This window comes from Rhinolophus sinicus, linkage group LG10 (assembly GCF_036562045.2).
Source record: "Rhinolophus sinicus isolate RSC01 linkage group LG10, ASM3656204v1, whole genome shotgun sequence".
Lineage (NCBI taxonomy): Eukaryota > Metazoa > Chordata > Mammalia > Chiroptera > Rhinolophidae > Rhinolophus > Rhinolophus sinicus.
Genome location: NC_133759.1, coordinates 77,423,939 through 77,443,484, shown reverse-complemented (window position 1 = coordinate 77,443,484; position 19,546 = coordinate 77,423,939). Strand labels below are relative to the sequence as shown.

General features: G+C 36.4%; 1 protein-coding gene across 2 annotated transcripts in view; it reads right to left on the bottom strand.

The window, feature by feature from the left end:
- The window catches only part of DDX46 (DEAD-box helicase 46), a 42,833-nt gene that overhangs the window by 2,382 nt on the left and 20,905 nt on the right, over window positions 1–19,546 (bottom strand). The window contains exons 14-22 of one of the 2 annotated variants that reach the window (XM_019740343.2): window positions 17,428–17,592; window positions 16,763–16,925; window positions 13,689–13,882; window positions 11,904–12,041; window positions 10,990–11,139; window positions 7,722–7,898; window positions 6,097–6,315; window positions 5,637–5,781; window positions 474–547 (exon numbers count right to left, since the gene is read on the bottom strand). In XM_019740343.2, the coding sequence (XP_019595902.1) occupies window positions 474–547; window positions 5,637–5,781; window positions 6,097–6,315; window positions 7,722–7,898; window positions 10,990–11,139; window positions 11,904–12,041; window positions 13,689–13,882; window positions 16,763–16,925; window positions 17,428–17,592 (1,425 nt within the window). The remainder of the gene's footprint in view (window positions 1–473; window positions 548–5,636; window positions 5,782–6,096; window positions 6,316–7,721; window positions 7,899–10,989; window positions 11,140–11,903; window positions 12,042–13,688; window positions 13,883–16,762; window positions 16,926–17,427; window positions 17,593–19,546) is intronic. The other variant, XM_019740344.2, reaches the window with a different exon arrangement.

Here is a 19,546-nt window from a genome sequence, read left to right as displayed (position 1 = left end):
TTAAAAACACTAACAATACCTGTATTGGTAAAAATATAGAAAAACTGGAATTTTCATACAACACTGGAAGGAATGTAAATTGGTATAACCACTTTGGAAAACTATTCAGCAATACCAACTTAAAGCTCAACTACATATACTTTATAATTAGCAATACTCCAAGGCATATACCCAAGAGAAAAGCACAATAATGTGTATCAAAGAGACATGAAATAATGTTTACAAAAGTGTTATTCATAAAAACCAAAAACTAAAATAACCCCAAAGCCCAATATATAAGTTGTGTGGTGTAGTCACGTAATTAAATACTACAAAGCCATGAAAAAGAATAGTGATCACGTCAGTGTGCTTGTTACTTTGTGAAAATTCATCGAGCTATATGGTTATGATTTGTATATTTTTTCTGTATTTATATTATATCTAATAAAACATTTATTAAGACAAATAAATAAGTCCTTGAGGCTTTCACTCACCAGCCGGATCAGTTCTTCTTTTATGAGCCTGGTGATTTCTGCCTTTGCTTTCTGTACAGCCAGTTCGTTGGCACCTGGTGAGCGAGTGGAAAACACTGTTCATACTACTAGAATTACACTGGATGTTTATCCATGTCATAGGGATCCAGCAGGAATACTAAGAGTGACTTTCAGGAACACCGTACTGCCTGCCAAGATAGCCTTTCAATACCTGGTGAGACATCATCCACATATGTAATGGCTGCTTATTATTCTCATTACTTTTAGAGCTTCAAATGTAACCAATGAGGTCATATTACTTGTACTACCAAGAGTTCCTGGTATGTTGATTAAAAAGAGTAGAAAAAAGACTAGCAATTTGTCCAAAAGAGAATAAGAAAAAGTTAAAGGGAAATATAACTTCCTTGGTTCATTTACTTAACAAATATTTACTGGACGTTTATTATGTTCTTCAAAATCGGCGAATGTTTCAGAAAGGTGTCATCTGAGCAATCTTAAAGATGAATAATGGAGGGAGAAGAGATGACATGGAGAGTATTTTACAGAGGGAATCACCTGTGTAATGGTATAAATTAAGAAAGGCATGCTTAATTACTGAGGAGTAAAAAAGCATATCGTGCTTGGGAAAAAAGAGTGTGAGAGAACACAGGAAGATAGCCAAGCGGGTGAAGCAGGCTGGAGACATTCATTCATAGTTATTAATTCAAGAGACATTAAGCACCAACCATGTATGATACATTGTGACAGAATCATTATACAAAGAACTCGTTCCTGCTCTTTATGATCTTGTAGACTACTATAAAAACAAACTTGTAAAGATATCACAACAGGATGAGTAGCTGGGAAGCAGTCTACCAGAATAACTTTGAAATATTACATCTTCCAAGCAGCTTTCCCCAATTTCTCCAAGCAATTAAGTATTTTTTCCTCAGTGCTCTCACTGGATTGTGTTCCTACCACCATGAAAGCACATTTTTTAGGTAGAATGGACAAAATTTTTTCTGGCTAGATGTAAAAAGTGAAGAAGAGGTACAAAGTATGATGCTAAGAGTTGAGTAAGCAAGTAAAGTAAGAAGTAATAAAGAAGACACTGAATCCAAATGGAAGAACAGGTGTTAGCAGCAGTAATGGTGGGTAAATTTCAATTCTGAGATCACTGTACTTGGTGTTCTTCTGGGACACCTAGTCAATAAGGCCAATGGAAATACGGACCAGAAGTTCAGGAGAGATGGAGATTAGGGAGCCATGAAGGGGACGTATGGAGGAATCTGAAGCCAGAGAACAATGCCAGGGAGTACAGGGCACACTAAGAGGAAGCAAACTGGACCAAAGAAATAGACTAGAGAGTAAGGACTAGGAGTGAAATGTCAAAGAATAAAAGGACAACTGGGGTTGCGGGGTGGAGGACTACATTTTAATCATTCTCTATAGGAAAACCAAATGAAGAAAACAATTCACAAGAAATGGGGAAAATTTCCCCCAGACAACGGAAAGGAAGGGTGGAGGGGAGAGCATGGGGAGGAAAAGGAGGAAGAGGGAGAGGAAACAGTTTAACAATAGGAAAGAAAGGGCCATGAGTATGGCTGTGAATTCTAAGTCCTGCAGCTCCACCAGCCACCAACCACAACATTTTAAAATGGTGGGTGCTGGAAGGGAAAAGAGGTGGATGAGAGTGAAGGCGAGGGTAGAATCAAGAGCCAAACCACACTGAAAATTACAACCAAAATGAAATTCGGGAGGAAAATATGCTAGTTGGCATGAGTTGATGTGAAACTTGTTGATATTCTGTGCTATTTTAAAAAGAAGGAAAATGACACTCTCACCTAGATCCAAGTGGAAGAGTGACTTTTCTACTTTAGGTAGAGCCTGACCATTTGGACCAGTTTAAATTTTTGACTTACACAGCTTCTTTAGGTAATAGGTTACATATGTTTATAAGCTACCATGAAAAAGAGGCATTTCCTTTCATTGGTCCTAAAACAACTCTGGCTGCTTTTAAGGGATTCTCCACTAGTAAAAAGAGGGTCACAAAACAGGCTATAAATTATACAGGGTGGCTAGGCACGCAAGTCCTTCCTGTTCTCCTTCCCGCTGCCTGGTGGGAGGCCTGGAGCTGCTGAGCCATACAGAGCCTCCAAGGAGCCAGGCAGTGGGGTCCCTCCAATTACAGAACTAGAAACAGATGACATTAGGCTCCTTCCAACACCTGTTTTCATCCTATTAGTGTTCAGTTGATTTGGTTGGAGTTTCAAACACTAAAAGATCCTTTAAAATCTAATCATCTATGAAAATTTCTAAAGATTTAGATCATTTTAATTTCTAATCTCCAGCTTTTATTCAGCATCCTATGTCTCTAGAATTTAAGATTTTTTTTTTGACAAGGTTATCTTTTCAATGGGGTGGGGCGGGGGGAGGGGGTTTGTTTAGATTATAAAAATCAGACATTAGTTCCTGAGTACAAGTTGACAGTGTAGAGAAGTGACCAGAACCACTCTAGGTGGATGGAAAAGTCAGCAGAAGCTGTAGGCTTCTCACTTCACTTTGTAGTACAAGAGGTATATTCTGATCAAGTTATATGTACACTGAACTTTGATACATTAATTAGACAATACTAAACAAGCATAATTACCTTTAAATTAATAAATTACATAGAGGGTCCATCTTCAAAACAGTCATGTCTCTTGATTTACCTCTTTATAAGGCAGGAATTTAAAATACTGCTTTTGCTTAAATGATAACCATGACATTCAAGCTGGGGTTAAAAGCTGACTCCATGTATACCAAGTTTTATCATCAGATTCCACTGGATGACACTGTGTCTCCATCCTGTATGGCCTAATGAACAGAGTAGTAAAGGAGACTTGTCCGGTCCTCGGTGCAGACAGATAATGTAATTTTCTCTCCTTAAAGATCTGGGTGCCAACAATCCCCATATTACTATGCTAAGGAACACTGTCACATGATTTAGAAACTCAGAGTCACTAGCAGACCAAAAGTCTTTCAGGATACATAAAAGGGTGCCATTGAAAAACCTGACTTGAAATAGGTATGAGTCAGTTTCTCAAAGTCACAATCACAAACAAAAAAACGCAATTTGCCTAGTTCTGGACCCACATCCTTCGTACACCATTTAGAAACATGTATGAATCTTATTATACAGTAGTGGTAGACTGGCAATAACATGGAAAATATAAAGGCTGTAGTGGAGTTTTACCTTTGCCACAATTCATCATTATTAATTTTTAAAAAGTCCAATAGTGAGAGAGACATTGGTGAAAATGGCAGAGCAGAGAACTCCAAAAGCCTGTCCCTCCACAAAAGCAGCAAATAAACTTGCAAAAACTATTAAAATCAACTTTATCGGAACTCTGGAAACTAATCAAAAGTTTATAGCAACCAGGCAAACACTTATTAAAAAAAAAAAAAAAAAACCATCTGAATCTTGGTAACAGAACTTTTCAGTGTTTTAACTTACTCTGACCCCATCAGGCATTTTTGGCCAGGAAACAATTTCTATTTAGCGGTAAATGGGATGCACACTGAACACATGTGTTTCTCTTACTGTAGTCTTTATACTAAGAAGCCACATAAAAACAATTTGAGGTCACCAATTAAAAGGAAAATGACTAAATAGGCACAGTACTAATTTACTTTCTGTGAAATTCTTTGTTTTTGCTAGGAAAGAATCAGATCCTAAAAATAATTCCTAACATATAATTAAATCATTTTTAGTTTACATTTTATTTCACTAAGAATATTACTTAAAATTACAAAATCTTCACAAAAATCAAAGGAATGCCAAAATACACAAGAAAAAATTAACTACCCTTCATATAATATACTTTTTCAGTAGATCTAAATAACCTTCCATTGACTTTTCCAACAACAAACAATGGAGCTGAGCTATCCAGTGCAGTCGCCACCAGCCAGGTGGTTACTGAAATTTAAATTAATAAAAATTAAACAATGTTTAGAAATTCTCAGTGACAATGGCCATATTTCAAGTGCTCCACAGCCATCACAGTGAGTTCTCTTGGGTAGTGCTGCTTTAGCGAGATCAAATGGATACGCCCATCAAATGCTCTGTGTCCTGAAGACAAGCGACTGGCTATAGGGCTTAACCAGATGCGATTTTCAATTACCAAGTGTCTACCATGTGCCAGGTAGTGGGAATACAGCAGGTAACAGTCACTGCATTTTTGAGGGGAGACACAACAAGTAAAAACATACAATAATTTCCATGTGATGAATACTGTGAAGAAAAACAAAGCAAGGAAAGAGCTACAGAGCAGTGAAGTGGGATCAGGTAAGGCCTCCTTGTTAGAAATGATGTACATGATTCAAAGTTCTAGACTGGTGTCTGAGATGATACAAAGTGTGGGAGCAGCTCCTTTGCAGCCATCTAAGCCATTTAAGTACTAGATATGCAGACTCTGGGTTTACATGACACATAGAGGAAACGTCTCCACAGCTCCCACAACAGTATCCAACAAATAGTTCATCAAATAGATGAAATGGGTCTGGCTGGTCTACACTTTAAAAGTCTCAAAGAGACTGTTCAGGTTAAATATAAACGAAGGGAGGCAGGTTAACCTACTATGTAGTGGAATAACACATTAGGAAAATAAATCAAAATGGTAACTTTTTTGAATTTATGAAATAAGGTTAAAAAGCAAACCAGAGCATTCTGAGATAATGCATTACTTAATATCCTTTGAGTTATGGTGTTAATTGTCCTCTTGTTATTTTTTAAAGGTATGCATTAATTTTTATGGGCATAATTTCAGAGGCAATATTTGCTTAAACATTCATTAAGTGGACTATTAATATAGTGGATTTACTTTCTAACCTAAACTTCGGCCAAAATGTTCTACTTACTAGAAGCGTAAACAGATCAATCCTTATTAAAAGAAAATCCCTTTTCTTTTAGAGTTTTCAAATTTGACTGAATTGTCAAAACTAAAAGAGTCCCAAACACAGATCATTCACCTTTGTGTACATACCAACGTTCTAAAGAAAGTCCTCAAATAATATATGAAACTATTTTATAGGTATTCCGTATTTTCAGTCCTCTCTAGAACTGACCTCACATTCTTTGTCTATTAGAATGTGAATTAGAGTGTCTGTCTACATTAACCTTGAAACAAAACCAACAGTACATACTTTCAATTGCCAAGTAAATTTTCCGCTCTCCTTCCTTGGGTTCTTTGCCAGGCGGGAAGTATGTGCCTCTGATTGTAATTGCAGCTTCAGAATATTCACTGATTCTCTGCAGAGCTTCCTTAGAGGTAACTTTCCACCTAGCAGTCTATGAAAGAAAGGATGGGGGATAAAAATCACTTCGTAACAGGATTAAAAAACCTGGTGTATGACAAAGAATAGGTTGTCTAAATCACATTATGGTCAATAGTAAGATTATAATTGACACCAGTATACATTCATTTAGATCCTAATGTACCTAGAACATTTTCATAAAAATGACATTTCTGTTATGTCTCCCCCATCTAGATAAAAAGTGAAGTAGCTCTTAAAATGTTCATGGGTTTTTAAAGAGGGATTTTCACTCCTCAAGAAGCAAGAGTTTCTACTCCAAAACAGAAAAAGGTTTAAATTTGTTACTTGCCTGTGGGAAGTCATTGATCTCTAATTCTTCCTCATATCTCTTAAAAGATTCATTCTGTCCACCATCCTGTCTCTCCTCTTCTTGTTTCTCCAAAGGCACATAATTGAGCTTGGCATTGATCTTTTCAGCAAGTTGCTCTGCAATGGTTTTTGCAGATACAGTGGGAGCCAGGATGGTGCCACCTCTGAGAATTGCATTGGTGGCCTGTTGCATTACATCCTACAGTTAAAGAAGACCTACAGTCAAATCTCAAATGAAGGCAGAGACAAGATCAGGGACCCCACCCCAAATTATTCTCTGGAAAGGTACTAACTAAAAGCGTCTTTCTAATGTAGAATCCCACATATGTGCAATTTAGCAGTGTATATTTAATATTGATAATGCGACATTTTTTCCTTACTTGGATGACGAAAGAACCTTCAACTCTGCATTAAAAGTTCTACTGAACATAGATAATTAGGTAACTCTTGATATCAAATATCAATATTCCTAAAACCATTTCTATGCTTTGTGGCTTCCAGGAGTTTTAGAATTAGAATCTTTGTCCACTACCACCAAGGTCCTCCTCTCTCCATGGCTCAACCCAATATTCAATAAATTATAGTAAATGACTTACTCAAAACCGTTTTGTTTTTTAATTTGAACTTAACTTTACTATATGCCTAACAGTGACAGAATTATTCTGTGGGTCGTACATGACTCATACCTCAAGCTTTTCCAACAACAGTGAAAAGTTACAGCTATTTGATTTCCCCAATAAACAGTTATTAACAGTAATAATCCCAGAGAATATTAGGTTAGGTACTGGACTCCCTGTTCTCAGAGGTGGCACAGGCTTGGGTACAGTAAACAGTTCATGATAACTTACTGGCTAAACAAAATAGATGCAGAGACCTGAGGCTCCGAGCCCTGGTTCTGGCTGCCTCACTCAATTAGTCTACTAGCCTCTGGCTTGGTCAGCCCAGCTTAGGTGCTACAGACCTGAACCTGTACAGCCGACTGGACAGAGGGCCTTACAGGTCCCCAAACTGTAAAAATCTTCAAAATGCTGTCAAAAATGTGCAAACTATGCTTTGGAAATGCTATGAAAATTTACCCTTAGTTAGAAATTAAGTTAAACGCCTGAAACTAATAATAAAATTTTAAAAAAATAAGTTAGGAAAAAGGCTCCAAGAGAAAGGTAACATGTAAAAATATTTAACACATTTTTCTACTGTTTTTAAAATCATATTAGTTTGAGTCATGTAACTGGGTGTTTGTACTTCTAAGGAACTGCTTGTGTGCCCAATACCCCACCCAAAAAAAGCACACCGAGAGAGAAAAAGAGAGCTATTTCTTTAAGATTCTGGTAAGCACAATCAGAATAGTACTTTATAAACTTCTCCGTGGCTAACATGCTTAACGTTAGGCCTTCCAGAACAGGCATTAAGACCTCAGTTAACCATACTAGAGACACCGTCCAAATCCAAGAATCAAATAATTCTGTATTCAGAATGATGTTCAACTCTCACTAACTCAGTGTCTAGTGAACTTGTTATTCACTTGTGCCGACGTAATTCCTGAAAAGCATTTAAATCAAAGAACTTATAGAAAGTACTAATTAAAACTCGGAACAAATTACTTAATACCTGAGACTCAATGCCCAAGTTCTTCTGAGCATTGATTCTAAGAGCCAGTCTCTTAGCGATTTCTAATTTCTCAGCATTTCCTGCAGTGGGAGCAGGAACACTCGATGTTCCAGGAGCAGCCATATCCTTCACTCTCTTCTTTGAATTAAACATGCTTTCAATTTGCTCGTCAATCTAAACAAGGAAAAAAAAATTTATTAAAAATACCAATTTAGGTTTGTCTACAAAAACTACTAAAGAATATTTCTACCAAAATTCTAGAATCATAGTTACATTTATGTTAATTCAACCGCACGGATCAATAGGAAAATATATGAGCTATTCATTAAGGGTGACATATTTTATTTTTTTAAAAATCAGTTGTCTATGGTGTTAAAAAAAAAAAGGAAACAGAGATACAGTGTTGTATGAACCACTCATGCAGGCTCCTGCGTGGTCCAGAAAATACATCCCAGTTCATCAATGGGGAACATGTGCTATCAAGACAGAGCAGCCAACATGATGCAGCTAAGATGCTCCAGAATTCAGGTCTTGAGGCCAAATTACACTGCAATGAAAGAGGCCGAAGGGGCAATAACTCAAGACCAGTGGACAATTAAAACAATAATCAATGATTCTCAGGGGGAATGGTACATGTTCCTAAGACAAGGCTCCCAAAATTCTCAACTCCTAAAATACAAGCGGATTTGCCTGAAAAACTGGGCAACAGAATCAGAAAAGATGGCTTTACTGCTTTATTCCTTTGAACCAAGAAAGGAAAAAAAGGAAGGCTGTTCCCCATCAAAGTAAGAGCAATGCTGAAAGCCTCTGCTCCCCAGGAATCGCGAGTCCTACTGTGACTGTGTAATCCCCAGGTTTGCCACATCTACCTCGTAAACCATTTGCATTTCCTTTCAAAGATGCCTTTTGCCCAACAATGACGACTGATATTGCCAAATAAAGAGATGCAAACCCCTTCATATACTCAAATTAGGCTAAAAAGGCCTTATCTTCTAAATCTCAAAAGCAAAGGAAATTTTGTTCAGGATTTAAAATTAATTAGGTTAACTTAAAAAGACCTTTTACTGAAGTAGAAATAATCAACTTAGCTTCTTTTAAAACCTGTTATCTAATAAGGGGTTTTAGTTATCAACTACTTTTAAATTTAACATTTAACTGGGTAAAACTGTTTTAAATTAAACAGCATATGTGGCATTAAAATCCAAAACAAATGCATAAAATCAGAAATGGGGAATATGTATGGTGCTAGCTGACAGGGGTAACTTTACTTTTGACTTTATTCACTTCAGTTCTGTTCTGATTTTTTATCAAAATCATGCACTATTTTAACAACCAGGGAAACAACCAACATATGGCACTGTGAGACTTTAAAAAAATGTTCAAAGTAACAACAAAAAAAAACCTGAGATGATTTAAAAACATGGCCACAAATACTTTTCCCTTCAAGAGATGAAGCCTGTCCTTGAGTATGGGATGGACTTAGTGACTTGCTTCTAAGACAGAATAAAGTGGAGGTGCTAGTGTGTGAATTCATAGACGAGTATTAAAAGGCACTAAGTTTTCCTCTTTGCTCTCTCGGGTCACTCGCACTGGGGGAAGGCTGCTGCCATGTTATGAGGACACACAGGCAGAGCAGTAAAGGGCAGAAGCATTCTGCCAACATCAAAGTGAGGGAGCCACCTTGGAAGAAGATGGTCCTGCATCAGTCAAGCCTTCGGATGACAGCAGCCCGGGACAACAGCTTAACTGCAACCTCATGAGACCCTAAGCCAGAACTACCTGGCTAAACTGCTCCTGATTCCTGACCCTCCGGAACTGTGAGATAATAAATGTTTTAATCTACTAAGTTGGATTGATTTCTTACACCCTAACAGATAACCAAAATATTGATTGAGTTTTAAGCCAGTCTGGTATACTAGAAAAAATAGGCTCGGGTCAATAGGAGACTGGGGTTCTGGGCCTGGCTGTACTTAACAGCCAGCGTGGTTGTGGGCCAAATACTTTTCCTGGGCCTCGGTGTCCTCAAATGACAAGATCAGATTAAATTCTTGATTTCCAAAATTGTGTTCTAAGCTAAGGTTTAATAGGGTATGTCAAAAACATGTTATGTGATCTAAGATCAAATATGTTGGAGGATTCCTGGGTTAAACAAAATTAAACAAGTTTCTTTAATTAAGGACTTTTCACATCCTTTGATATGCTAATACCACTAGTGGTACATACTAGGCAGATTTTCCAAAATTATTTTATAATGAAAACATCTTTTTCTAAACCTCAAGCTCCTGGGGGTTTAGGGTTCCAACGAATACTCTGTAAAACCTTCAGCTTGCTAAGTCCTCAGGGTCCCTCTTCACAAATAATTCCATGAGCTAAGAACACGGACTCTGAAATAATGGAATGGGTACAGATCCCAGCTCTTCCCCATAATCACTGTATAAATCTGAAAAGGTTATTATTTCTTTAAGACTCAGTCTCAATTATAAAATGGGAATATTCTTGAGTTTCTACCTCATATGGCTATTGTAAGGAATAGAATAATCCCTGTGAAACACTTGCCACAGTACATGGCATTTAGTAGCACTCAATAAATGTTGACTATTATTATCAATAATAGTACCCTATAATGATTAAATTTAAAAAGATGAACAACAACATTTGTACTAATGTTGTTACAGATATGGGGAGTCAGGCACTCTTACACAGCACTAGAGTGCAAATTGGTATACTCACCTTGTTGGAGGACAATCTGATAATGTTAAGACCAAATTAGATACACCCTTTGGCCTAGGATTTCCTTTTACATACTTATCCTCATGACTGAATCTGATGAATGTGCACAGTTAAATGTGCAAGGATGAGCAATGAAGTATAGCTTATGATAGTAAAGTACAGTATATTCCAAATGATATATAGAAACAACCCATATATTCAAAAACAAGGGTTTGATTCATTAAATGGTGGAACAGCCATATAATGAAATATTATGTGGCCACCAAGAATAATGTACTGAAATGGGAAGATTTCAACATAAGACAATTGCTGTAAAGGAAGTTATAAAGCAGCCTGATCTCATTTTTATGAAAATGAGAGACATAAATACGGACACATGTGAACATATGTATGTATATACACAGAAAAAGGTTGGGAAGGGTACACCAAGGTTTCCACTAATTGGTTATCTCAACAAGCATATGGTAAGAACTCCAGTACAAAAGGAACCACTGCTTCAATTGGCAAGAACGAAGCTTAGAACGACAATACTTACATCGACTGCAGCATCCTCATCATCTGAATCTTGCAGACCAAGAGCTGCTTTTTGTAATTTCTTCCTCTCATTAGCCAAAGCTTGTTCTGTTTCATCAAACTTGAATCCCTTACCAGAGAACCCACTACTCTTCTTAATTATTTTCCCTTCCTTTCAAGAAAAAACAAAAAAACGTTAACTTCATAGTACAAAATTTCAATATGGCAATTAAATATTTTTCAAGAAATTTATGAAAATTAAATACTTTTCAAGGTGGTATATGCTAATGTAATAAATACACTTCATCTGCCATGTGAGAAAAAAATAACTCTATGTAGACTACTCAAAATACTAAACTGAAGTACAAGGAAGGATTTTGTTTTCATTCCTTTTTTCCCCCCCTCTCCCTAAAGGGATAAATGAAAATAATCCCTTTAAGGTCTACAAGTATTAAATATGGAACACAATAATGATTTGCATAAAAATGGGAGTTAAAATGCGACAACATGGATGGACCTGGAAGGTATTATGCTAAGCAAAATCAGTCAAATAAGAAATAACATGTGGTCTTACTTATATGTGGAATCTAAAGAACAAAATAAATGAACATACAAAACAGAAACAGACTCATAGAGAACAAAGTGATGGTTGCTGGATGGGAGGGGGACTGAAGGGGATGGGTAGAAAAGGTGATGGAATTAAGAAGTACAAATCAGTAGTTACAAAATAGTCACGATGTAAAGCATAGGGAATATAGTCAATAACACTGCAATAACTATGTATAGTGCCAGGTGGGTACTAGACTACTTGGGGGAATTCACTTCGTATATAAACATCCACCCACTATGCTGTACACCTGAAACTAATATAAAATAATTTTGAATGTCAACTGTAATTGAAAATAAATTTTTTAAAATGGGATTTAAAAAACTCACAGCTTTCTGTTGATCTTTGAAATCACTCCAAAGTTTCTCTAGATCAGGAGGCACTGCAGTCCCCGACAATTCAAGAGCTTTAATGATGTCACCAGCATAGCGAGCTTGATCTTCTGTGATAAAAGTATATGCGTAACCCTAATGAATGATAAAAGTGGATCTATTAGACACTAATAAGATGAATCCTATTTAGATCACAAACAAGATAAAATCGAAACCACCCAATAAATCCTCTTAAGACTAACTCCATTGTTAAAGAATTTTAAAAACTTTAAGAGTCCTACTAAATTCTTTAATGATTCAAAGTAAAATATTTAGGCTTAATATTTAAAAATGAAATAAGCAAAACCAGAAAATTTCTAATTTCTTATGCATAAGTAGAAATATGTATTTTACATAAATGCACAATTGCGTTGTCACACATATTAATGTCCTTTAATATAGTATTTTTATCTTTCCCTTTTTTGCTGGCATTCCCTTTCTCCACTGCCTACTGCACCACTTTAACCCAGCTAACCTGCATCAACTTCTTAAAATGTAGCTTTCCATATTTAAGACCAATAAAAGATATAAAAACATGTGTGTAACCATCTTGCAACATGAAGTCAGCTATATCACCTCCTTGGGATTCTCTAAAGCCTAAGACTTCACATGTCCTTAGCAGCTTTGATTCAGGCAAGAGAAAGACTGGAGTTAGAAGTACAGGAATAGCAAACCACAATCAGCTTGCCAGCTTCACCAAATACTCTGCTCCTACCATTAAACTGTTATAAATTTTAAAACATGGTTTAATACTTCACTTCAGAACTATCTAGTCACCAGATTTGACCTATGGTCTGCTTCTGTACTGCCCATGAGCTAAGAATGGTATTATGTCATTTGTAAGGTTGTGTACATGTACATAAACACACACAGATGCGCGCGCACACACACACGACAGAGACCACACGTGACTCCAAAAGGCTACAATTTTTACTAGCTGGCCCTTTACACAGAAAGTTTCCTGAATCCACAGAATACTCGGGTTAAAAGAATAAATGCCACCACTACTTAATTAACTGTGTAAGCTTGGGCAAATAACTTAACTTCTACATGCCTAAACTTTTCTCATCTATTAAATGGGGGGGATATTATCCACTTCAAAGGGAACTTGTGAGGATGAAATGAGATGATATATGTAAATCATTTCTATATCTGACACTTAATCAGTACTCCATAAATATAACCTATTACTATTAATACTATTATTGCTTCAGTATGCAGAAATGTCTAGGGTTGGAGTTTCAAGTATATCATCATCAAATGTCTCCAACAACAGAACATTCTGCTGCCTTCAAAAAGAATAAATTAGACCTATATACTTACCAGAATACACGAGTCAAAAAAGTAGGTTAATATATATGTGTTGAGGGCCAGGGAGAGGGCAGAGGTGATAGATGTGGGTGTAAGTACAGTTTATGATTCCATATTTTTCCCATAAAAGAGCAATGAAAGATCCTGAACTATATACATGGATGTATGTTACATACATAGAAATTTTTAGGCAGGGAAAAAAATACCTAATGGGACTCAAACAGTTAACCATCTGCCTATACAGAACAGCTAGGTATCTGATAATTTTAACAATACCTAGACATGCATATGAACAGAAATGATGAACAGCAACTATTCCCCATAATCTGATGATTGAGGATTTTCAAAATGTCCCCATAACTCCTACTATCTACTCCTTAAAATACTAAAGCAACACGTATACAAATCAAAATTTTGAAAAATTCTTTTTACTTTGTTGCCTGCTCTTCCAGTCCGTCCTGCTCTGTGCACATAATCCTCGTAATGGTTGGGACAGCTGTAATTTACTACAAGAATCAGATGTTTCACATCTAGACCTCGAGCAGCAACAGAGGTGGCCACGAGAAGTTTGCAAGTCCCATTCTTGAAGTCATTTATGATGCTATCTCTGTCATATTGATCAATACCTGAAAGTAAAGTAAACGTAAGAGTTGTAAAAGCACATATTCAAATTAACCTTTCCATTGCCTCTGACGCTCAGAGCAAGAAGTTAAACACTGAGTAAAGAACAAATCCAACTTATACTGACCACACATCCAACTACAGTATAGAAAATAAAACACTAAGGAAATGTAACAGCAAGATCAAAGGTTACTGCTATTAACTCATTTATGAATCTTCCCAATCTACCCGTGTTTGTCGCCTTTCTTGTATGTAAATAAGGCTTGAAATTGCAGAAGCCCAATCTCAGAATCACTAACTTAAACCTGTTTTGGGAGCAATGACAGGCAGGTACATTCAGCCTATACTAAGAAATGAGATCTTTCTCCTTCTTCTGTAGGTTATTTAAAGCCTTTATACTCAGTTTTGTCCAATGACCAGAAGCAGCATCACATGGGAGCTTGATGGAAATGCAGAATTTCAGACCCTATCCCAAACTACTGAATCAGATTCTGCATTTTAACAAGATACTTAGGTGATTATATAAGCACATTAAAGTTTGAGGTGCACTGGTTAAATTTACCCAATGGGATCTCTCTTAAATATGTTACCCAAAGAGCCTCAGACTGACTGACAAAACAGAGCATAAAAAGCCAAAATGTTCTATTACAAGATGTGCCCAGGGCACAAATATATTTGATGATGGGGTACTCAGGAATCTCTAGTAATCAGAGAAAGGAATGGGATGAATTCTCAAACCTTAAAACTTATTTATGCAGCAGGAGATACTCTAAGATTTCATAGAAAATCTAATTTTAACATACACAAAATATTTAGCATCTATATATTTATTTTCATTTATATTACTTAAAATTTTAAATGTATTCTATAAAGACTGAATTAAACAAAGTATTTGGATCTTGTATCAAAGAAACTAGGACCGAACACTGTACTCAAAAATCTCGTAAGAAAAATTAATGGAACTAATACCAATAGAAATTTAACTTTATAATTAAAAGATACCAAAACTTGTACTTTAGCCTGAGGTGTCCCAACTACTAACCCAACTGCACATATTTTATTCCATAGAATTCAATATACTAACTGAAGTATATGGGATACCTGCCCAGCAACCATTAACCCTCTTCTTTTTTAACATAACCCCAATTTTGTTCACATATTCAGCCAACACGTGGTCACATATATCAAATCAGAGATAAGCCTAATTCTCAGTCTTAGGAGGTAAATTAGGATTAGTGTAAAACAAGCCTTCTCAAACTTTCTGTGTTTAGAAAGCTTGAGATGGCTTGGTTTACACTAATACTCTTATACTCTTAATTAAATTACCCTATACTCTTAAATAAATTAATAAAGACAAGACCCAGAGAGCTTCAGTTTATTACAGGTCATCTCTATCAACAGTTAATGTATTAGAAACTAGAACTGAGAAAATTTTTAAATACTTATTATTTAAAAATAATAAAGCAATTACTTGTTAAAATAAAAGACATTTTTATGAAAAATAGCTTTTCCAAAACAATAAAAAATAGTTTATTAAGAGATAAATGGAATTGTTTTATAATTTTGCAAATTTCTTTAATGTCTGCCTTAATAGAAGACAGTTGGAATCACATGTCTTCCACACACAATTTGTTTCAATATGAAATGCCATGCAGTCTCTAGAAAACTACACTATACACTCACGAGAGAATGAGAGTTTAAAAGGCAAATAACATCGTGGAGTTATTACAGAAATTCCTTTGACTTCATGAACCCCCTGAAAGTGTAAGAGACCTTCAGGGGTCCCAGGACAATACTTTTTTTAATTTTTATGAGTTTATTTAACCCAGGCCAACACTTTAAAAACCATTAATCATGCCCCTCGCCTACAAATGATTAAGGCATAAGCATGTGATGCAATTTTGACATAAGAGATAAAAGTACAAACAGGGGATTATGGGAAAACACTTCCATGCTTATATAAAAAACACACATGTCCACTAATGTAGTTGAAGGTCTTATTTGACCAACCCTCCTCCAGATAACAACTATGAATTGTGGACAAAATATCAAAAACAACTACCTAAAGGCACTAGAGAGTGACTAAAAGCAGACAGAAACTGGAAAGGAATTGACACTGGAAAGAACGTAAACTGGTTGAGTTTACAGGATTTTATTTATTTATTTAAAATTTCAAGATCTGAAATACTCAGGTAGGGAAGTCAAAACTTGAGTAGAAACAGTCTTACTGACAAGAAACAGAAGAGAGAGTTCAGGACAAACTCAGGACCAAAAAAGAAAAGATGTAACCTGGAAGAACAGAGCAGGCACACTCGACTGCACATAAAAATGCTGCTCAAATATCTGATCCCTAAACTGCATACGCATGAAGAAGAACCCAAGCACCCCAGCTATGGCTAAAATAAATTATCAGATGTTGCCCATTGCAAAAAAGACCGGGTTTGGAATATGTGTCCAGCCACGCTAACGTCCTATTTAAAAAACAAAACAAAACTCCCACATATACAAGTCCCATATATAGCATTTAACAATGGTGATGTTACAAAGAAATTAAAATGTTACTTTAACATTTCAATTAAAGCTCTAACATGAAATCATAAAAATCTCTAGGTAAGGTGCTATCATGGAAGAGAATATAACATGAATCAGAAAATTTCAAGTTTAACTCCTACATTGGAATTTGGTCAAACCAATGTATTTGTTTTCTTATTTTATCTCTAAGATGGAGTAATGCTTCCCCCCACAGAGCTGTTGTGAACAAAAACTAAGATAGATGATATAAAATTTAACTTTAAATTAAGAATACAAAGTAAATAGCATAATTCAGAATACAGCCCAGTACTTGGCCAAGTTAAGTACTTGATAGATATTTCATTAAACATTACCTCCGTGAAGAGACATGCAAGGATAAGATGCTCTCATTAAATCTTTCAGAAGACCATCAGCATGTTCCTGCTTATCCACAAATATAATGACAGATCCTGCTTCTTGATAATGGCCCAGAAGCTCAAGTAACTTCAAGAATTTCTTTTCTTCTTCAATCACAATCTGAAAACACCAAATTCCATCAAATTAATAGAATGAAAATGCAAATACATCTCTTGAACAAAAATATTCATTTTATTTGTGGCAAATGTATATAAATGACAACATCTTGCTGCATAGTATATATCATTAGGAAGCAGGAAAATGTTGATTTTAATTAGTAAACCAATAATGCAAAAAAAATTTTGTAACTTTCAGAGAACAGAAGACGTGCAAATGTGGACAAATGATCATCTGCTCTCTCTGCCTTTTAACTTCACAACTTATCAACCAAAGAGTAAGATAGCTATGTGACATTTCTATCTACTGGCCCATCACTTACGGTGAAAGAAACTAAAAGAGCATTTTAAACAGTTCCAGGGAATAGTATGTTCAAGCGTTTCTGGTAAAATATTAAAGGCTATTTAATTTTAGAAATTATCTGCCTACATCACAATGATCCCAAAAGGCTCACACACTGCGTAAGCATCCAGAGAATTAAGGATTCCCTAAGGATTGTACACACCACTTGTTGCTCCACATCCGAGCAAACCACACTCCTGCCTCCAACCTGCACTTCAATAGGTTTATTCAGGATTCTGCGAGCCAAAGCCTCCATCGCTCTGGGAAAAGTAGCTGAAAACATAACTGTCTGTCGATCAGGACGGACATTATCCACAATGCGCATGACCTGAGAAAACATTAGAAATCAATATGGTGAGTGTAGTCTCCAAAAATCATACGATGTTAAAATTACCAAGTAGAAGGAACTTTGAGAACATCTATTCAGTGACTTTTAACCTTGTTACCTAAGAATATTACAATTGATTTTACCCAATAATTTGCTCCTCTTATAATTTCCCTCTCCCAAGAAAGGACAACTCTAGTCACCCACGTGTTTAGGCAAAAAATCTAGGAGGCATCTTCGACTACGCATGCTCTTACTCATCTCACACCCCAGATATCAACAAATTCAGTAGTCTTGATCTTCAAACCGTATCTAGGACACAACCACTCTCCATTTGGTATCACTTTTTTTCCTTCACTTATTCAACACTTATTCACTTTTTACTGAGCAACCATTATGTGCCAGGCATTGTTCTAAGTGCTTGAAATATACAATAAAAATAGACAAAACCTTGTCTTCTCAGAGTATATATTCTAAAGAGGTAGATAAATGTATTATGTGTCAAATGGCAGTAAGAACTACAGAAACAAACAGAACAATGAACACAGACATCCTGTTGAGGGGGTGGGATGCAGGTACCAATTGCTTCCGTGTCTATGGAGCCACAGAGGAATCAGGGATTCCTAGGATTCTTGTGGTGACTGGTATAAACAAGAAAAAAAAAGACGAAATAATGGTTTCAAGGTAGGTTGTGGTGAGTGGTTAGAAACTGGGAAGGGTGAAGAACTTTCCAAGAATATAAAGAATTCTAGGACCACATTTTCACTCTAATCAATGATGATGTGAATTCTGAGAAAGGGACAGTCCTACTCAAGGCACTTGGAAATCCTGGGTTCCTGGCCCACACGCAACAGTATCACATCTGGTTTATTTCAACTGTCTCCTAACAGGTCTCCTGCCCAATGTGAAATCTATTCTCCACCCACCAGCCAGAATGATTGCTTTAAAACATACGCCAGTGCTTTCAGTTAAAGACTATTGGTCGAACACATGAATTTACTTCTCTTCCTTTGAAAACGCCTGTAAAAATGTAACAATACAGGGATTGTTTTTAAAAATTGTACAAACCAACAAAGACAAAATAAGACAGAAGGTAGCAACAACATTTTGATTAAGTGGTACCTGACTTAGCAGACCCAAGAAAACTAAATACTAAAGTGAGAACAAACTAGATTTTCGAGGGTCACTCTTTACCACCTGACCTCTACATAAATTTGAGTCAATTTAGGTCCTCTTTAACGTTTTTAGTAAAGTTCCATAATTTTCTCGATATATCTTACACATCTTTTATCAAGGTTTAGTTTTTTTATGCTTTTATAAATCATATGTTTCGTTTTTTTAATTCTTGCCATTCAGGCATCTTTTCCCCCATCATGTTTTTTGTTTTGTTTTTTTTTAAGATTTTATTGGGGAAGGGGAACAGGACTTTATTGGGGAACAGTGTGTACTTCCAGGCCTTTTTTTCCAAGTCAAGTTGTTGTCCTCTCAATCTTAGTTGTGGAGGGCGCAGCTCAGCTCCAGGTCCAGTTGCCGTTTCTAGTTGCAGGGGGCACAGCCCACCATCCCTTGCAGGAGTCGAACCGGCAACCTTGTGGTTGAGAGGACGCACTCCAACCAACTGAGCCATCCAGGAGGAAGCTCAGCTCAAGGTGCGGAGTTCAATCTTAGTTGCAGGGGGCGGAGCCCACCATCCCTTGCGGGACTCGAGGAGTTGAACCGGCAACCTTGTGGTTGAGAGCCCACTGGCCCATGTGAGAATCGAACCGGCAGCCTTCGGAGTTAGGAGCATGGAGCTCTAACCGCCTGGGCCACCGGGCCAGCCCTTCATGTTTTTTAAAATACATTTTCTAACTTACTAGGAGAAAGAATGTAGTAAATTATTTTGTTTACTGACTTTGTGTCCAGAACTTCACTAGTCTCTTATAAATTCTGATTATTTTGAGTCTTCTACAAAGAT